Source organism: Oncorhynchus nerka, linkage group LG8 (genome assembly GCF_034236695.1).
Source record: "Oncorhynchus nerka isolate Pitt River linkage group LG8, Oner_Uvic_2.0, whole genome shotgun sequence".
Classification (NCBI taxonomy): Eukaryota; Metazoa; Chordata; class Actinopteri; order Salmoniformes; family Salmonidae; genus Oncorhynchus; species Oncorhynchus nerka.
This window is the reverse complement of record NC_088403.1, coordinates 53954373-53970970: the sequence shown is the minus strand read 5'-3', so window position 1 is coordinate 53970970 and position 16598 is coordinate 53954373. Positions and strand designations below refer to the sequence as shown.

The following is a 16598-nucleotide window of genomic DNA, read 5'->3' as shown; positions in this document are numbered from 1 at the left end:
AGAGAGAAAGGTAGAGATAAAGAAATAACATTTGACAACTAAATTTGATAAAGAGGAAAACATTGGAATCTTGTACAGTCAGTTCCAGTCCTATAAAGGGTTAAAACACCAGAGATGGCTTTTCTCTCCTCCTCCATCCTCCTTTCTCCTTGACTCCACCTCCCTTCATCATTCTTGCTCCTCCTACCAGCCCCCTTACCCTCTCTCTCTCCCTCTCTTTTTTCTCCCTCCCTGTATTTGCCTAACTCTCTCTGTCTCCCTCTCTCGCAGGCATGCCAAAAATCATCTGACAGGAAATGAGAGATTACGTTTTTCCTACCTTGCTGAACAAAGAGAGCTCAGAGCAGGCTAGTTCCCTGCAGCATTCTGTCCTTCCCTCGTCTCTTTAATGCACACACACACACACACACACACACACACACACACACACACACACACACACACACACACACACACACACACACACACACACACACACACACACACACACACACACACACACACACACACACACACACACACACACACACACACACACACACACACACACACACACACACACACACACACACACACCCCCTCTCTCTCCCACTCTGTGTCCTACTCTAAAGGCCTTCTCAGGTGAGGACAGCATAGACACAGTAAAGGTAAACAGTGTTCACTATGCAGTCCATCACACTGTCAATCTCATATTACCACATATAGAATTTCACCAAATTATTAATTGTTTACAAAAAAAGATGATGTCTTTGCTTGAGTTAGGGATTTCATTCACTGAAGTGCAAGGCTGTATCTCAAATGGTACCGTATTCCCTATTTGTTTGACTACTTTGGACAAAGGCCTAAAGTGCACTATATATGGACGCAGCCCAAGTTCACTTCCCCTACACAGGCCTGCAGGTGGCTTCAGATGAGGGCACTCACTAACACTAATGAGAGAAACAACTTTCCTCATGGATTCCTGCTGCGTAATCTATCCCCATGGCCTCCTCTAGCCCCATCTTCGAGCTCCACGAACCCAAATCACACTAATTCTCCTTCTCACAAGCGGAGCTCCAGCGTCCAGCGGGCATCTTTCAAGGATTAAGCCAACCAAATTAGATTATCTAATGGCATCTTAATGGATTGCTGACCCATTTCCTGCCGAATGGCAGTTTGAATGTTTGAATTTATTTTTTATTTGTATTTTTTTTTACCCCCTTTTCTCCCCAATTTCGTGGTATCCAATTGTTAGTAGTTACTATCTTGTCTCATCGCTACAACTCCCGTACGGGTTCGGGAGAGATGAAGGTCGAAAGCCATGCGTCCTCCGAAACACAACCCAACCAAGCCACACTTGGTTAACACAGCGCGCATCCAACCCGGAAGCCAGACGCACCAATGTGTCGGAGGAAACATACATACAAAACACACATCATCTTAATTAAATATCATAGCAACCTTGTCAGTGTGCACTACGCACGGCCCGCCACAGGAGTCACTAGTGCGCGATGAGACATGGATGTCCCTACCGGCCAAACCCTCCCTAACCCGGATGACGCTAGAACAATTGTGCGTCGGTCGCCCCACGGATCTCCCAGGCGCGGCCGGCTGCGACAGAACCTGGGCGCGAACCCAGAGTCTGTGGTGGCACAGCTAGCACTGCGATGCAGTGCCCTAGACCACTGCGCCACCCGGGAGGCCCCGGAGTGTTTGAATTTGGGTCCTAGTGTATAGTGGTTCAACAGACAAAGGATAACACAAACACACATCATCTTTAAATATCATTTAAACAGCGCATTCAACTTCTCAATCCTATGAACAAACCTTTGCTAGTGCAATTATGGAATGCTTAATGTATCTCTGAGATTCAGATTACTCAACATGTGCAAAGAAAGACAAGTGTAAGCAAGAGAAAATCAACCAGCACAATCTCAATACACAATGTCTCAGTACAGTCCATGAGCGATGCACCAGGTTATTCAGATTGTCAATACTTTGCTGATAAGAATACGGAATTCCTCACCTACCCCCGAGATTCAGATTACCAAGACATCACTCAGTCTGAGGAGTAAGCAATGTGTGGTTAGTTAGAAAGTTAAAATAAAATGCAGATTACATGAAAGATGGCATCAACTATCATTTCAGGGTCAGGGACAATATAATGCCAAGGTTCCTACTATCAACTCAAGTGTTCTACAGTTGCAGTTAGCAATCTACACTGGCACTCTTCAGCAACGTTTGAATTCGGTTCCTATCGTACAGACACTCAAGCTCACCCAGCTAGTTATGCTTTTGTTTCTGGAAAATCTACAGAGGACAATAAACTTGTCTGAGCTGTCCTCTCTTGCAGTCTTTATCTTTCAAGAGGCAGCACTGATGATTTCATGAACTATCTTACTGAAAATATGCAAACCATCCAAAAAACACACTTCAATTGCACTCAGAAACCCGGTTATAGGAGACTCATGAGTTTGGAATTCCATGACAGAAGACATTGATTTAAATACCTGCTTAACTTTGAGTTGTATTAAAAGTTTGAAAGACAAATAGTAATGTTCCAAATGCAACATGTAAAAAACGTATACTGTAAGGAATCTGAATTGCGGTATCCTGATGTGCTCGTAAATCAATTAAGCAAGTCTGACTAGAAACGGGTTATTCTTTCACTGCACCTCTCATCACTCCTAGAGGCTTGGACTGTACGATCAGGGAGGACCAGAAGTCGAGTGTCTGTTAGTCATGTCTAAGCAGAGAGAGAGAAAGAGATAGAGGGCAAAGAGAGAGAGAGAAGTGAGAGAGAAGAGAGAGAAGCGAGAGAGTGGGCAAAGATAGCGAAGTGGGAGAGAAGAGAGACAGAGGGCAAAGAGAGAGAGAGAGAGAGAGAGAGAGAGAGAGAGAGAGATAGAGGGAGAGAGAGAGAGGCCTCCTTGTAGCTCAGGCATATATTTCCTCTTACCTCCACTGATCTATCAGGAGGCCTAGAGAAGGGGCTCTCAGGAAACCCTTTAACCTCAGAGAGGGCAGAGTAGGCCGGTGGAGGTTTGAAGAGAACAGCACATATACATGCACCCCATCTCTCCCTCTATCCTATTAGGTATACAGCTGTGTTCTACCATTTCAGAACAAGGAGAAACAAGGAGAAACCCTTCAGGAAAGGCTTCTACACCTGCATTGCTTGCTGTTCGGGGTTATAAGCTGGGTTTATGTTCAGCTGATGTAAGAATGGCTTTATAAATACAGTTGATTGATTGATTTATTGATTGACTGAGCTAGTTTCTCTGACAGACAAGGCCCTGTTGAAATAGAAGTTAACATTTTCTCCAAGCGAGGGAGACAGAAAGAGAGAGTGAGAAAGCGAGAGAACGAGAGAGAGCATTGACGTGTCTCTTTAAGTAGGCGGAGTGGGGATCAAGGACAAAGCCGGAGAGGCAGAAATGTTCATATACTGTAGCTAAAACGTTGACCTGTATTGACATGTCTATGCATTGGCATTGTTAAGTCGTTCCATAGATTGGTTTTACAGTATCTGCCACAATTACATCCAAGTGATGAAAGCAAAAAATATCCTTCTTCTGACTGCGCTGCAGCAGTACAAAACATTATGAACATCTGGTCTTTCCATGACACAGACTGACCAGGTGAATCCAGGTGAAATCGATGATCCCTTATTGATGTCACCTGTTAAATCCACTTCCATCACTGTAGATGAAGGAGAGGAGACAGGTTAAAGAAGGATATTTAAGCCTTGAGACAAGTGAGACACGGATTGTGTATATGTGACATTCAGAGGGTAAGACATAATATTTATTTTCTTTGAACAGGGTGTGGAAGTAGGAGCCAGGCGCACCAATTTGAGTGTCTCAAGACTCTGGGTATTTCACGCTCAACCGTTTCCTGTGTGTATCAACAATGGTCCACCACCCAAAGGACATCCAGCCAACTTGACACAACTGTGGGAAGCATTGGAGTCATCCCTGTGGAACGAACACTTTCGACACCTCGTAGAGTCCACGCCCTAACGAATTGAGGCTGTTCTGAGGGCAAGAGGGGGTGCAACTCAATATTAGGAAGGTGTTCCTAATGTTTTGTACACTCAGGGTATATAAATATGACCGTAATGTACTGGCACCTCAGAACACCCATACAAAGGGCTTTCTGTCTCCTCCACGCAGTTTGAGACTCAACTCAAACAGAAGAAAAGCATAGAACAGTCATAGAGTAAAAGAAACGGCTTGTAACGGAGCTAGCCTGTGTCCCAGATGGCACCCTATTCCCTATATAGTTCACTACATAGGAAATAGGGCGCCATGTGGGACACATACATACTATTTGTGTGAGCTGTCACACTGCCGAGGCCTCCAACAGATGTTTTATGTGTGTTTTACTTTCCCTGACACAAATCCAATCCAAGGCCTTCCTAAGGCTCAACAGAAATGAAAGATAAATATGTGTTGCACTGGGAAAGGAGAGAGAGAGAGAGAGAGAGAGAGAGAGAGAGAGAGAGAGAGAGAGAGAGAGAGAAAGAGGGGGGCTGAGAGAGAGAGAGAGAGGGCTGAGAGAGAGAGAGAGAGAGGGCTGGAGAGAGAGAGAGAAAGAGAGAGAAAAAGAGAGAGAGAGAGAGAGAGAGAGAGAGGGCTGGAGAGTGAGAGGGCTGAGAGAGAGAGAGAGAGAGAGAGAGATAGAGAGAGAGAGAGAGAGAGAGAGAGAGAAAGAGGGCTAGAGGGAGAGAGAGAAAGAGGGCTGGAGAGAGAGGGAAGGAGAGGGAAAAAATAGAGCAAGAAAGAGAGAGAGAGAGGCTGTGAAAATGTGGTGTTTGTTAACGATGCTATGCTTCCCTATAGCGGGGAGGACTCTTTTGGGCAATGTGTGAGAGCGTGAGCTAGAGAGAGAGAGAGAGAGAGAGAGACATCGTTTCCCCTAAATCTTTTTGTTTCTTAGGAACTGCCATGGCCCCATTCCAAAGAGCCAATCAGCCGATGAAGTCTGCAGCATCCTGTCACACAGTGCAGTACACACAGGCATGCTAGACGATAGCAGTGTCCCTTGATTAGGTCCAGTAACACAGTTAACCAGTAACGTTAATCCTCCTGTGTCTATGACCTAACACACTTCTCCAAATGTATTTATTTTTTCTAAAAAGTGAAATACATTAATAGAAAAAGATGAAATGTTTTTTAATTTAAAGGTGCTTACCTAAAATGTCAAATTAAGCAAAAAAAAATGTAGGTAATTATATGTAATTAATATATATATATATATTATAAAGCACAACTCACATATATTCCCAGGAACAACAGCTAAAGGTGGAGGTATGTAAAACTTTATGAAAAGCACTCTTTGATGTCACACACATCTCATTATGACACCTTGAATATCTGATTTGGCACTGTTATTGCTTGGTTGACATTCACTCTGGCAGTCTATGGATGATTATAATGACTAGTTACACAGTACAAATGCCTCGAGGGTTAGAGCTCACTGGAATAGTGAGCAACGTTCAACAGATTGTTCACATTCTTTATGGGTATTCCAGATTCCCATTGTGGTGGTAGCAATGGAAGGGTAACTGAGGTAATGAATGCAGAGAGATGAGGGGTGAACTTTGTATGTTTATCACTTCAGGGTCAATAAAATCTCAATCTGTAGACTCTATTGAAAGTATGAATATATTGTATGTGTGTCTACGTGTGTGTGTGTGTGTGTGTGCGAAAGTGTGTGTGATAGGTGTGTGTTTCATCAGATAGTTTGTAGACAAGTGATAGAGAGAATGTTTGAAATAATGGAAACGTTACCTTTGCCAAGCAATCCCCAAAGTATCCTCAGTGCCACTGGGGCCATAATGCCTGCCGTTTTGATTCATGGTCCAGTCACATATCCTCAGCTGTCAATTAAAACCTAGCAGTCAGACACGGAGCCAACAGCACAACTCACAGCTCACGTTGATATCACCACACACAGTTACTATACAAGGTCACTACAAAACAAAATCATGCATGCAAGAAAATCCTAAAGCAGAGAGCCTGGAACAAACCAAAAAATAGGCCAAACTACTATCCTACAGCTGTTTTTATCTAAACATAAAGAAATACGACACGTCGGTCATGATTAGTGATATTAGATCCTTCTACAGTTTAAAATCTATGGAAAGCAGATGAAATTAAAGAACAGTAAGCATGCCATCACACGTAATACTAGGTTTCTAATCTGACCTGGAAGCAGAGAAGAGGTTAGTTTACACATTGTGAGTCATGTCAATGGCAGTCGTTCAGCTACTGTATAGGGGAGTAGTTTCCTATGATTAGCCTGTGGGGCCAGGCGTTCCACAGGTTACATACATACATGTTGTTAGATAATATGTAGTGTTCATTCTTATTCTGCATGCAGGCTCGTTGAGGCATTGCTGTATTTTATAGCAGTCCTACTCAGGTCCAAGTATCCCCATATGGACGTGGTAGCTTTAGTGTAGCTAGATGAGATTGTGGCAGGGTTGCTAAACAAGGACTGCTGTCTTGTCTCTAACGTCTTACAACAATGACACACACACACAACACCCCTGAAAGACACACACACATTAACTCAAAACCACCACACACTCTCGTCCAGGCAATATACACACACACGTCCACAGTCCAGAAGAGGCATCTCAGCCAATACCCAGCTAAACTTGCACCTTTAGTCGACGCATCCATTTGGTAGTGCATCTTGAAAAAGTGCCTCGTGAGCAATCCTCCCACCGCTGTGGCAGACTGAAGAGCTCTTACGGGGGTTTAATCATATATACGCACCACACTGAATATTCAAAACCCACTTAGGATGATCGATAACATTAGCCTTCTCTCTGAGAGCACCTGTACACAAAGCCACACAGTGGTTTTCCACAGTACATCTTGAGGTGAATGACTGATTTCCTCTAGTTGTTCTGTGTATCGTAAATGTGAAGGTGTCTGCCGAATTACCTAACCAACGATAAAGACAATATTTTCCTAAATCAAATAGAAACTAAAAAAACATACGCACTTGTGTGCACACACACACACACACACACACACACACACACACACACACACACACACATGCTAGTCTATAAAGGAGGATATAAACAGAGGCCACCACTCCATTTTTCTAAATCATATTCATTTGTTCTCCCAACACCAAGCCTCTACTCTAAGCAGACTGCATGGTTAAGTCTCTACCTTACTCTTCTACTAACATCAGAGACTCGGGTGCTGCATACCACCCAGCACACCAAAACCCTACACTGCCTTTCCATCATCCAGCCCAGCCTGTTGCTCTGCTTTGACAAAGCTTCGAGCAGAGAGAACATTCTGGCTGTGCCAGACGCTCTCCTACCACCAACAACACCACCCTCACCCCCCTCCCCACGCTCTGTGCCAGGCCTGCCAGCACTCCTCTAGGGGGGCTCGCCATCTGTCTCCCGGCACTGCCAAATCACAGTGGCAAGGGTAGAAGGGACGGGAAGACGTCGCCGGGGAACATTAGCGAAACAGATGCAGGCAGAATGGGGATTAGCAGGCTTCCTTAGATAATATCAAATGACATCTGATCACTGAACGTTCCCACAGGAATGCATAGCGGAGGAACGGTCCCTCGAGGGGTTAACCAAGGAGAAGACATGAATGGGAGTTATTTTTTTCTTCACAGATTTTTTTGCATAGGAATTGTTTGGAAGGGGGAGGGGTGCGGGCAGGTGGGTGTTTTGGGGGTTGGTGGGGTTGTGTGTAGAGTGCACACTGGGGACGTTGGGCGGCTGACAACACTTGGATTTCTACAGCTGCATCATGAAATATAACCGGTGACTGCATCTCTACAGCTACATACTGAAATATCACCGGTGACTGCATCTCTACAGCTACATACTGAAATATCACCGGTGACTGCATCTCTACAGCTACATACTGAAATATCACCGGTGACTGCATCTCTACAGCTACATACTGAAATATCACCGGTGACTGCATCTCTACAGCTACATACTGAAATATCACCGGTGACTGCATCTCTACAGCTACATACTGAAATATCACCGGTGACTGCATCTCTACAGCTACATACTGAAATATAACCGGTGACTGCATCTCTACAGCTACATACTGAAATATCACCAGTGACTGCATCTCTACAGCTACATACTGAAATATCACCAGTGACTGCATCTCTACAGCTACATACTGAAATATCACCGGTGACTGCATCTCTACAGCTACATACTGAAATATAACCGGTGACTGCATCTCTACAGCTACATACTGAAATATCACCGGTGACTGCATCTCTACAGCTACATACTGAAATATCACCGGTGACTGCATCTCTACAGCTACATACTGAAATATCACCGGTGACTGCATCTCTACAGCTACATACTGAAATATCACCGGTGACTGCATCTCTACAGCTACATACTGAAATATAACCGGTGACTGCATCTCTACAGCTACATACTGAAATATCACCGGTGACTGCATCTCTACAGCTACATACTGAAATATCACCGGTGACTGCATCTCTACAGCTACATACTGAAATATCACCGGTGACTGCATCTCTACAGCTACATACTGAAATATCATCGGTGACTGCATCTCTACAGCTACATACTGAAATATAACCGGTGACTGCATCTCTACAGCTACATACTGAAATATCACCGGTGACTGCATCTCTACAGCTACATACTGAAATATAACCGTGACTGCATCTCTACAGCTACATACTGAAATATCACCGGTGACTGCATCTCTACAGCTACATACTGAAATATCACCGGTGACTGCATCTCTACAGCTACATACTGAAATATCACCGGTGACTGCATCTCTACAGCTACATACTGAAATATCATCGGTGACTGCATCTCTACAGCTACATACTGAAATATAACCGGTGACTGCATCATTACAGCTACATACTGAAATATAACCGGTGACTGCATCTCTACAGCTACATACTGAAATATCACCGGTGACTGCATCTCTACAGCTACATACTGAAATATCACCGGTGACTGCATCTCTACAGCTACATACTGAAATATCACCAGTGACTGCATCTGAAAGATGACACCCCAAGTCGGTGAAACTCCTCCACCTTGTGTGTCTGGTCTCTCCACCCAACCCGCCTCAGAACAACAGTCTCAAACACACAGGAGAAGTGTCAATACATCTCATAACTCTACCTAATAAATATCCAGAGCCGGGGTGAGATGGCAAAAACAACAAAGGGAGTATACCAATGACATTGTTTACTCCACAATGTATAATATTGGCCTAGTGCCAGTAACCACAGGACGAAAGAGCCAGCTTCTTAGGTTTAAATCATCCTGAACCACAAACCACACAGACAAAGCCTGACTAATAAAATATAAGCATGATGAATGGCTATTGTATTTCCTTCAAGTCTTTTCTATTCATTTAGTATTCAGCTCGCAGTGTTAGTTTAATTTAATTGAATATAATATAAATTGATATTTTACACTATCGGCCAGTGAGACAACATTGAGTACAGCTGTTTAGTGACTTATCTGAGAGAAGTAGCAGGGCAACGAAAAATTGCATATTAACTCTACACACACACACACACACTGCCCAAAATAGTCCACCCTGCTATAGAGAATCATAGCATCATTAACAAACAGCCCATTTTCTGCCTGCTGTACCTTTGCCAAGCTTCAGAAAAATACAGGCCAGGCTTTGTCATTACGTTCGACAGGAACGGTAGAGAAGAGAAACCACTGATTACTATGTAGCCGCGTGCAGATGCATTCAATTAAGCGTGGTTGGAAAACCTTGGCTTCGGACCAGCGTGTGAGTGTGTGCTTCATGAGGAGGGGCTGGTGCTCCAAGCCTGCTTTTCCACCCTCGCTGACCACGATGATCCTAACCTCACACACACTTCAGCCACCACGTGGTCACATGTGCCCAGGCGCCGGGACAACCGCTCAACGCCAACAGCACCAAACAGTCTGGCTCCGGTCTGTATCATACACTGTCTGTCTGAATATTCTGACATACAGAATAGTATGGGAAGACAAGAAACCCACCCACTGTCTAATGAATACTGAACCACAACAGACAAGTCATTGAAATGTGTATTTTTGTGCACTTTCTCCCTTCTGTACTATTGATGATATACATACATTGGCAAGAAAACGTATGTGAACCCTTTGAAATTACCTGGATTTCTGCATAAATTGGTCATAAAATTTGATCACAAAAACAGACAAACACAGTCTGCTTAAACTAATAACACACACAATGACACATTTTCATGTCTTTATTGAACACACCATGTAAACATTCATAGCGCAGGGTGAAAAAAGTGTGTGAACCCTTGGATTTAATAACTGGTTGACCCTCCTTTGGCAGCAATAACCTCAACCAAATGTTTTCTGTCGTTGAGGATCAGACCTGCACAACGGTCAGGAGGAATTTTATAAAACTGCTTCAGTTCGGCAATATTCTTGGGATGTCTGGTGTGAACCGCTCTCTTGAGGTCATGCCACAGCATTTCAATCGGGTTGAGGTCAGGACTGATTGGGCCACTCCAGAAGGCGTATTTTCTTCTGTTGAAGCCATTCTGTTGTTGATTTACTTCTGTGTTTTGGGTCCTTGTGCTGTTACATCACTCAACTTCTTTTGAGCTTCAAGTGGCGGACAGATAGCCTAACGTTCCCCTGCAAAATGTCTTGATAAACTTGGGAATTAATTTTTCTGTCAATGATTGCAAGCTGTCCAGGCCCTGAGACAGCAAAGCAGCCCCAAACCATGATGCTCCCTCCACCATACTTTACAGTTGGGATGAGGTTTTGATGTTGGCGTGCTGTGCCATTTTTTCTCCACACATAGTGTTGTTTTCCTTCCAAACAACTCAACTTTAGTTTCATCTGTCCACAGAATATTTTGCCAGTAGCGCTGTGGAACAACAAGGTGCTCTTTTGCGAACTTCAGACATGCAGCAATGTTTTTTTTGGACAGCAGTGGCTTCTTCTGTGGTGTCCTCCCATGAACACCATTATTGTTCAGTGTTTTATGTATCGTAGACTCATCAACAGAGATGATAGCATGTTCCAGAGATGTTTGTAAGTCTTTAGCTGACACTCTAAGATTCTTCTTAACCTCATTGAGCATTATGAGCTGTGCTCTTGCAGTCATCTTTGCAGGATGGCCACTCCTAGGGAGAGTAGCAACAGTGCTGAACTTTCTCTATTTATAGACAATTTGTCTTACCGTGGACTGATGAACATCATGGCTTTTAGAGATACTTTTGTAACACTTTCCAGCTTTATGCAAGTCATCAATTCTTAATCTTAGGTTTTCTGAGATCTCTTTTGTTCGAGGCATGGTTCACATCAGGCAATGCTTTTTGTGAATAGCAAACTCAAATTTTGTGAATGTTTATTATAGGGCAGGGCAGCTCTAACCAACATCTCCAATCTCGTCTCATTGATTGAACTCCAGGTTAGCTGACTACTGTCTCCAATTAGCTTTTGGAGAATTCATTAGCCCAGGGGTTCACATACTTTTTCCAACCTACACTGTGAATGTTTATAATGTGTATCCAATATAGAGAAAAATACAATAATTAGTGTGTTATTAGTTTAAGCACACTGTGTTTGTCTATTGTTGTAACTTAGATGAAGATCAGATCACATTTTATGACCAATTTATGCAGAAATCCAGGCAATTCCAAAGGGTTCACATACTTTGTCTTGCCACTGTATACATGATATTCCTCTGTGGACTGCCGTACAAAATGTGAATCAAAGCTAGACAACTGTATCACGGGAGTGCTGGTCTGTTTATATGTCTGTGATGGCTGACTGACATATATAGTAGCTACATTTGAGACACTATTTGAAGTAAACAGGACCTTACACCCTCATCTATTATGCTACATCTAATGACTTTCTGCCCCATACCGGAAATAATTAGGTAAAAGCTATTCCACAATATTACCTACATACAGTATATGGAATGGTACAAAAGGTACCCATATATCTCCCATGAGTCCCCACTAGACTATACAGGAGCGAGCACTGTCAGGAAAAGTTGATGTCTGTGATAGTTTTATTTTATTTCTCAGACTCCCCCTGAGCCAGAACATATGACACAATGTGGTTTAACTCCCAGACACAGAATGTAATATCTCCATGGACTCAGACCCCTTTTGAAGGGAGTTGGAGAGGGAGGAAGGAAAGAAAGGTAGTTGTACTGTGTCTCACCTGTTGTTGGTGAAGGAAGGCTGGATCTCTAGAGCTCAGTCCTACAAAACGATTGGCTGTGGGGGTGCCCGGGGCTGAGTAGCCTGGAAGAACACACACACGGACAGATATTACATATTATTTATCTGTATAGAACATGTAAAGTGGTACAGTAGTGGTATAGTAGAAGTGCTAGAGTAATGGTGGACAGTAATGGTGGAACAGAGTGGTATAGTAGTAGTGGTGGACAGAAGTGGTGGTACAGTAGTGGTATAGTAGTAGTGGTGGACAGAAGTGGTGGTACAGTAGTGGTATAGTAGTAGTGGTGCAGTAATGGTGGACAGTAGAAGTGGTACAGTAATGGTGGACAGTAGTAGTGGTACAATAGTAGTGGTACAGCAGTGGTATAGTAGTAGTAGAACAGTAATGGTGGACAGTAGTGGTGGTATAGTAGTAGTAGTAGTACATTAATGGTGGTCAGTAGTAATGGTATAGCAGTAGTGGTACAGTAGTAGTGGTACAGTAATGGTGAACAGTAGTAGTGGTACAGTAGTAGTGGTAGAGTAGTAGTGGTACAGTAATGGTGAACAGTAGTAGTGCTACAGTAGTAGTGGTACAGTATTGGTGGGCAGTAGTAGTGGTACAGTAGTAGTGGTACAGTAGTAGTGGTACAGTAATGGTGAACAGTAGTAGTGGTACAGTAGTAGTGGTACAGTAATGGCGGGCAGTAGTAATGGTACAGTAGTAGTGGTACAGTAATGGTGAACAGTAGTAATGGTGAACAGTAGTAGTGGTATAGTAGTAGTGGTACAGTAATGGTGAACAGTAGTAGTGGTATAGTAGTAGTGGTACAGTAATGGTGGGCAGTAGTAGTGGAACAGTAGTAGTGGTACAGTAGTAGTGGTACAGTGATGGTGAACAGTAGTAGTGGTACAGTAGTAGTGGTACAGTAATGGTGAACAGTAGTAGTGGTACAGTAGTAGTGGTATAGTAATGGTGAACAGTAGTAGTGGTATAGTAGTAGTGGTATAGTAATGGTGAACAGTAGTAGTGGTACAGTAATGGTGAACAGTAGTAGTGGTACAGTAATAGTGGTACAGTAATGGTGAACAGTAGTAGTGGTATAGTAGAAGTGGTATAGTAATGGTGAACAGTAGTAGTGGTACAGTAATGGTGAACAGTAGTAGTGGTACAGTAATAGTGGTACAGTAATGGTGAACAGTAGTAGTGGTACAGTAGTAGTGGTATAGTAATGGTGAACAGTAGTAGTGGTATAGTAATGGTGAACAGTAGTAGTGGTACAGTAATGGTGAACAGTAGTAGTGGTACAGTAATAGTGGTACAGTAATGGTGAACAGTAGTAGTGGTATAGTAGAAGTGGTACAGTAGTAGTGGTACAGTAATGGTGGGCAGTAGTAGTGGAACAATAGTAGTGGTACGGTGGTAGTGGTACAGTAATGGTGGGCAGAAGTAGTGGTACAGTAGTAGTGGTACAGTAGTAGTGGTACAGTAATGGTGGTACAGTAATGGTGAACAGTAGTAGTGGTATAGTAGAAGTGGTACAGTAGTAGTGGTACAGTAATGGTGGGCAGTAGAAGTGGTACAGTAGTAGTGGTAAATAAGTGGTATAGTAGTAGTGGTACAGTAATGGTGAACAGTAGTAGTGGTACATTAGTAGTGGTAAAGAAGTGGTATAGTAGTAGTGGCACAGTAATGGTGAACAGTAGTAGTGGTACAGTAATAGTGGTACAGTAATGGTGAACAGTAGTAGTGGTACAGCAGTAGTGGTACAGTAATGGTATAGTAGTAGTGGTACAGTAATGGTGGACAGTAGTAGTGATGTAGTAATGGCACAGGAGTAATGGTACAGTAGTAGTGGTACAGAAGTGGTATTGTAGTAAAGGTACAGTAGTAGTGGTACAGTAGTAGTGGTACAGTAGCAGTGGTACAGTAGTAGTGGTGAGGTGGTACAGTAGTGGTATAGTAGCAATGGTACAGTAGCGGTACAGTATAGTAGTAGTGGTATGGTAGTAGTGGTATAGTATTAGTGGTACAATAGAGGTGGTAGAGTAGTGGTATAGTAGTCGTGGTATAGTAGTAGTGGTATAGTAGTAGTGGTACATTAGTGGTGGTAGAGTAGTAGTGATACAGCAGTTGTGGTATAGTAGTAGTGGTACAGTTGTGGTATAGTAGTAGTGGTACAGTAGAGGTGGTAGAGTAGTGGTGATACAGCAGTAGTGGTATAGTAGTAGTGGTACAGTTGTGGTATAGTAGTAGTGGTACAGTTGTGGTATAGTAGTAGTGGTACAGTAGAGGTGGTAGAATAGTGGTGATACAGCAGTAGTGGTATAGTACTAGTGGTACAGTTGTGGTATAGTAGTAGTGGTACAGTAGAGGTGGTACAGTAGTAGTGGTACAGTAGGGAGACAGTAGTAGTGGTGGTAAAGTAGTGGTACAGTAGTAGTGGTAAAGTAATAGTATAGTAGTAGTGGTACAGTAGTGGTATAGTAGTAGTGGTATAGTAGTAGTGGTACAGTTGTGGTGGTAGAGTAGTAGTGGTATAGTCATAGTGGTACAGTAGTGGTGGTAGAGTAGTAGTGATACAGCAGTAGTGGTATAGTAGTAGTGGTACAGTAGTAGTGGTATAGTAGTAGTGGTATAGTAGTAGTGGTACAGTAGAGGTATAGTAGTAGTGATACAGCAGTAGTGGTATAGTAGTAGTGGTACAGTTGTGGTATAGTAGTAGTGGTACAGTAGAGGTGGTACAGTAGTAGTGGTACAGTATTAGTGGAATAGTAGTAGTGGTACAGTAGTAGTGGTATAGTAGTAGTGGTATAGTAGTAGTGGTACAGTAGAGGTATAGTAGTAGTGATACAGCAGTAGTGGTATAGTAGTAGTGGTACAGTTGTGGTATAGTCGTAGTGGTACAGTTGTGGTATAGTTGTAGTGGTACAGTAGTAGTGGTACAGTAGTAGTGGTACAGTAGTAGTGGTATAGTAGTGGTGCTACAGTAGAGGTGGTAGAGTAGTGGTGATACAGCAGTAGTTGTATAGTAGTAGTGGTACAGTAGAGGTGGTAGAGTAGTGGTGATACAGCAGTAGTTGTATAGTAGTAGTGGTACAGTTGTGGTATAGTCATAGTGGTACAGTAGAGGTGGTACAGTCGTAGTGGTACAGTAGTAGTGGTACAGTAGTAGTGATACAGCAGTAGTGGTACAGTAGTAGTGGTACAGTAGAGGTGGTACAGTAGTAGTGGTACAGTAGGGGGACAGTAGTAGTGGTACAGTAGTAGTGATACAGTAGTAGTGGTATTGTAGTAGTGGTACAGCAGTAGCGGTATAGTAGTAGTGGTACAGTAGAGGTGGTAGAGTAGTGGTGATACAGCAGTAGTTGTATAGTAGTAGTGGTACAGTAGAGGTGGTAGAGTAGTGGTGATACAGCAGTAGTTGTATAGTAGTAGTGGTACAGTTGTGGTATAGTCATAGTGGTACAGTAGAGGTGGTACAGTCGTAGTGGTACAGTAGTAGTGGTACAGTAGTATTGATACAGCAGTAGTGGTACAGTAGTAGTGGTACAGTAGAGGTGGTAGAGTAGTGGTGATACAGCAGTAGTGGTATAGTAGTAGTGGTACAGTAGTAGTGATACAGTAGTAGTGGTATTGTAGTAGTGGTACAGCAGTAGCGGTACAGCAGTAGCGGTATAGTAGTAGTGGTACAGTAGTAGTGATACGGTAGTAGTGGTATTGTAGTAGTGGTACAGCAGTAGCGGTATAGTAGTAGTGGTACAGTAGTAGTGGTACAGTAGAGGTGGTAGAGTAGTGGTGATACAGCAGTAGTGGTATAGTAGTAGTGGTACAGTAGTAGTGATACAGTAGTAGTGGTATAGTAGTAGTGGTACAGTAAAGGTGGTAGAGTAGTGGTGATACAGCAGTAGTGGTACAGCAGTAGTGGTACAGTAGTAGTGGTATAGTAGTAGTGGTACAGTAGTAGTGGTACAGTTGTGGTGGTAGAGTAGTAGTGATACAGCAGTAGTGGTATAGAGGTAGTGGTATTGTAGTAGTGGTACAGCAGTAGTGGTATAGTAGTAGTGGTATAGTCGTAGTGGTACAGCAGTGGTGGTAGAGTAGTAGTGATACAGCAGTAGTGGTATAGTAGTAATGGTACAGTAGAGGTGGTACAGTAGTAGTGGTATAGTAGTAGTGGTATAGTAGTATTGGTACAGTAGTGGTATAGTAGTAGTGATACAGCAGTAGTGGTATAGTAGTAGTGGTACAGTTGTGGTATAGTCGTAGTGGTACAGTAGAGGTAGTACAGTAGTAGTGGTACAGTAGTAGTGGTATAGTAGTAGTGGTACAGTAGTGGTATAGTAGTAGTGGTATAGTAGTAATGGTACAGTAG

General features: G+C 43.1%; 1 protein-coding gene across 1 annotated transcript in view; it reads right to left on the bottom strand.

The window, feature by feature from the left end:
• The window catches only part of LOC115133563 (nuclear factor 1 B-type-like), a 105667-nt gene that overhangs the window by 7937 nt on the left and 81132 nt on the right, over window positions 1-16598 (bottom strand). The window contains 2 exon segments of the mRNA XM_029666945.2: window positions 5775-5863; window positions 12224-12306. Of these exon segments, the coding sequence (XP_029522805.2) occupies window positions 5775-5863; window positions 12224-12306 (172 nt within the window).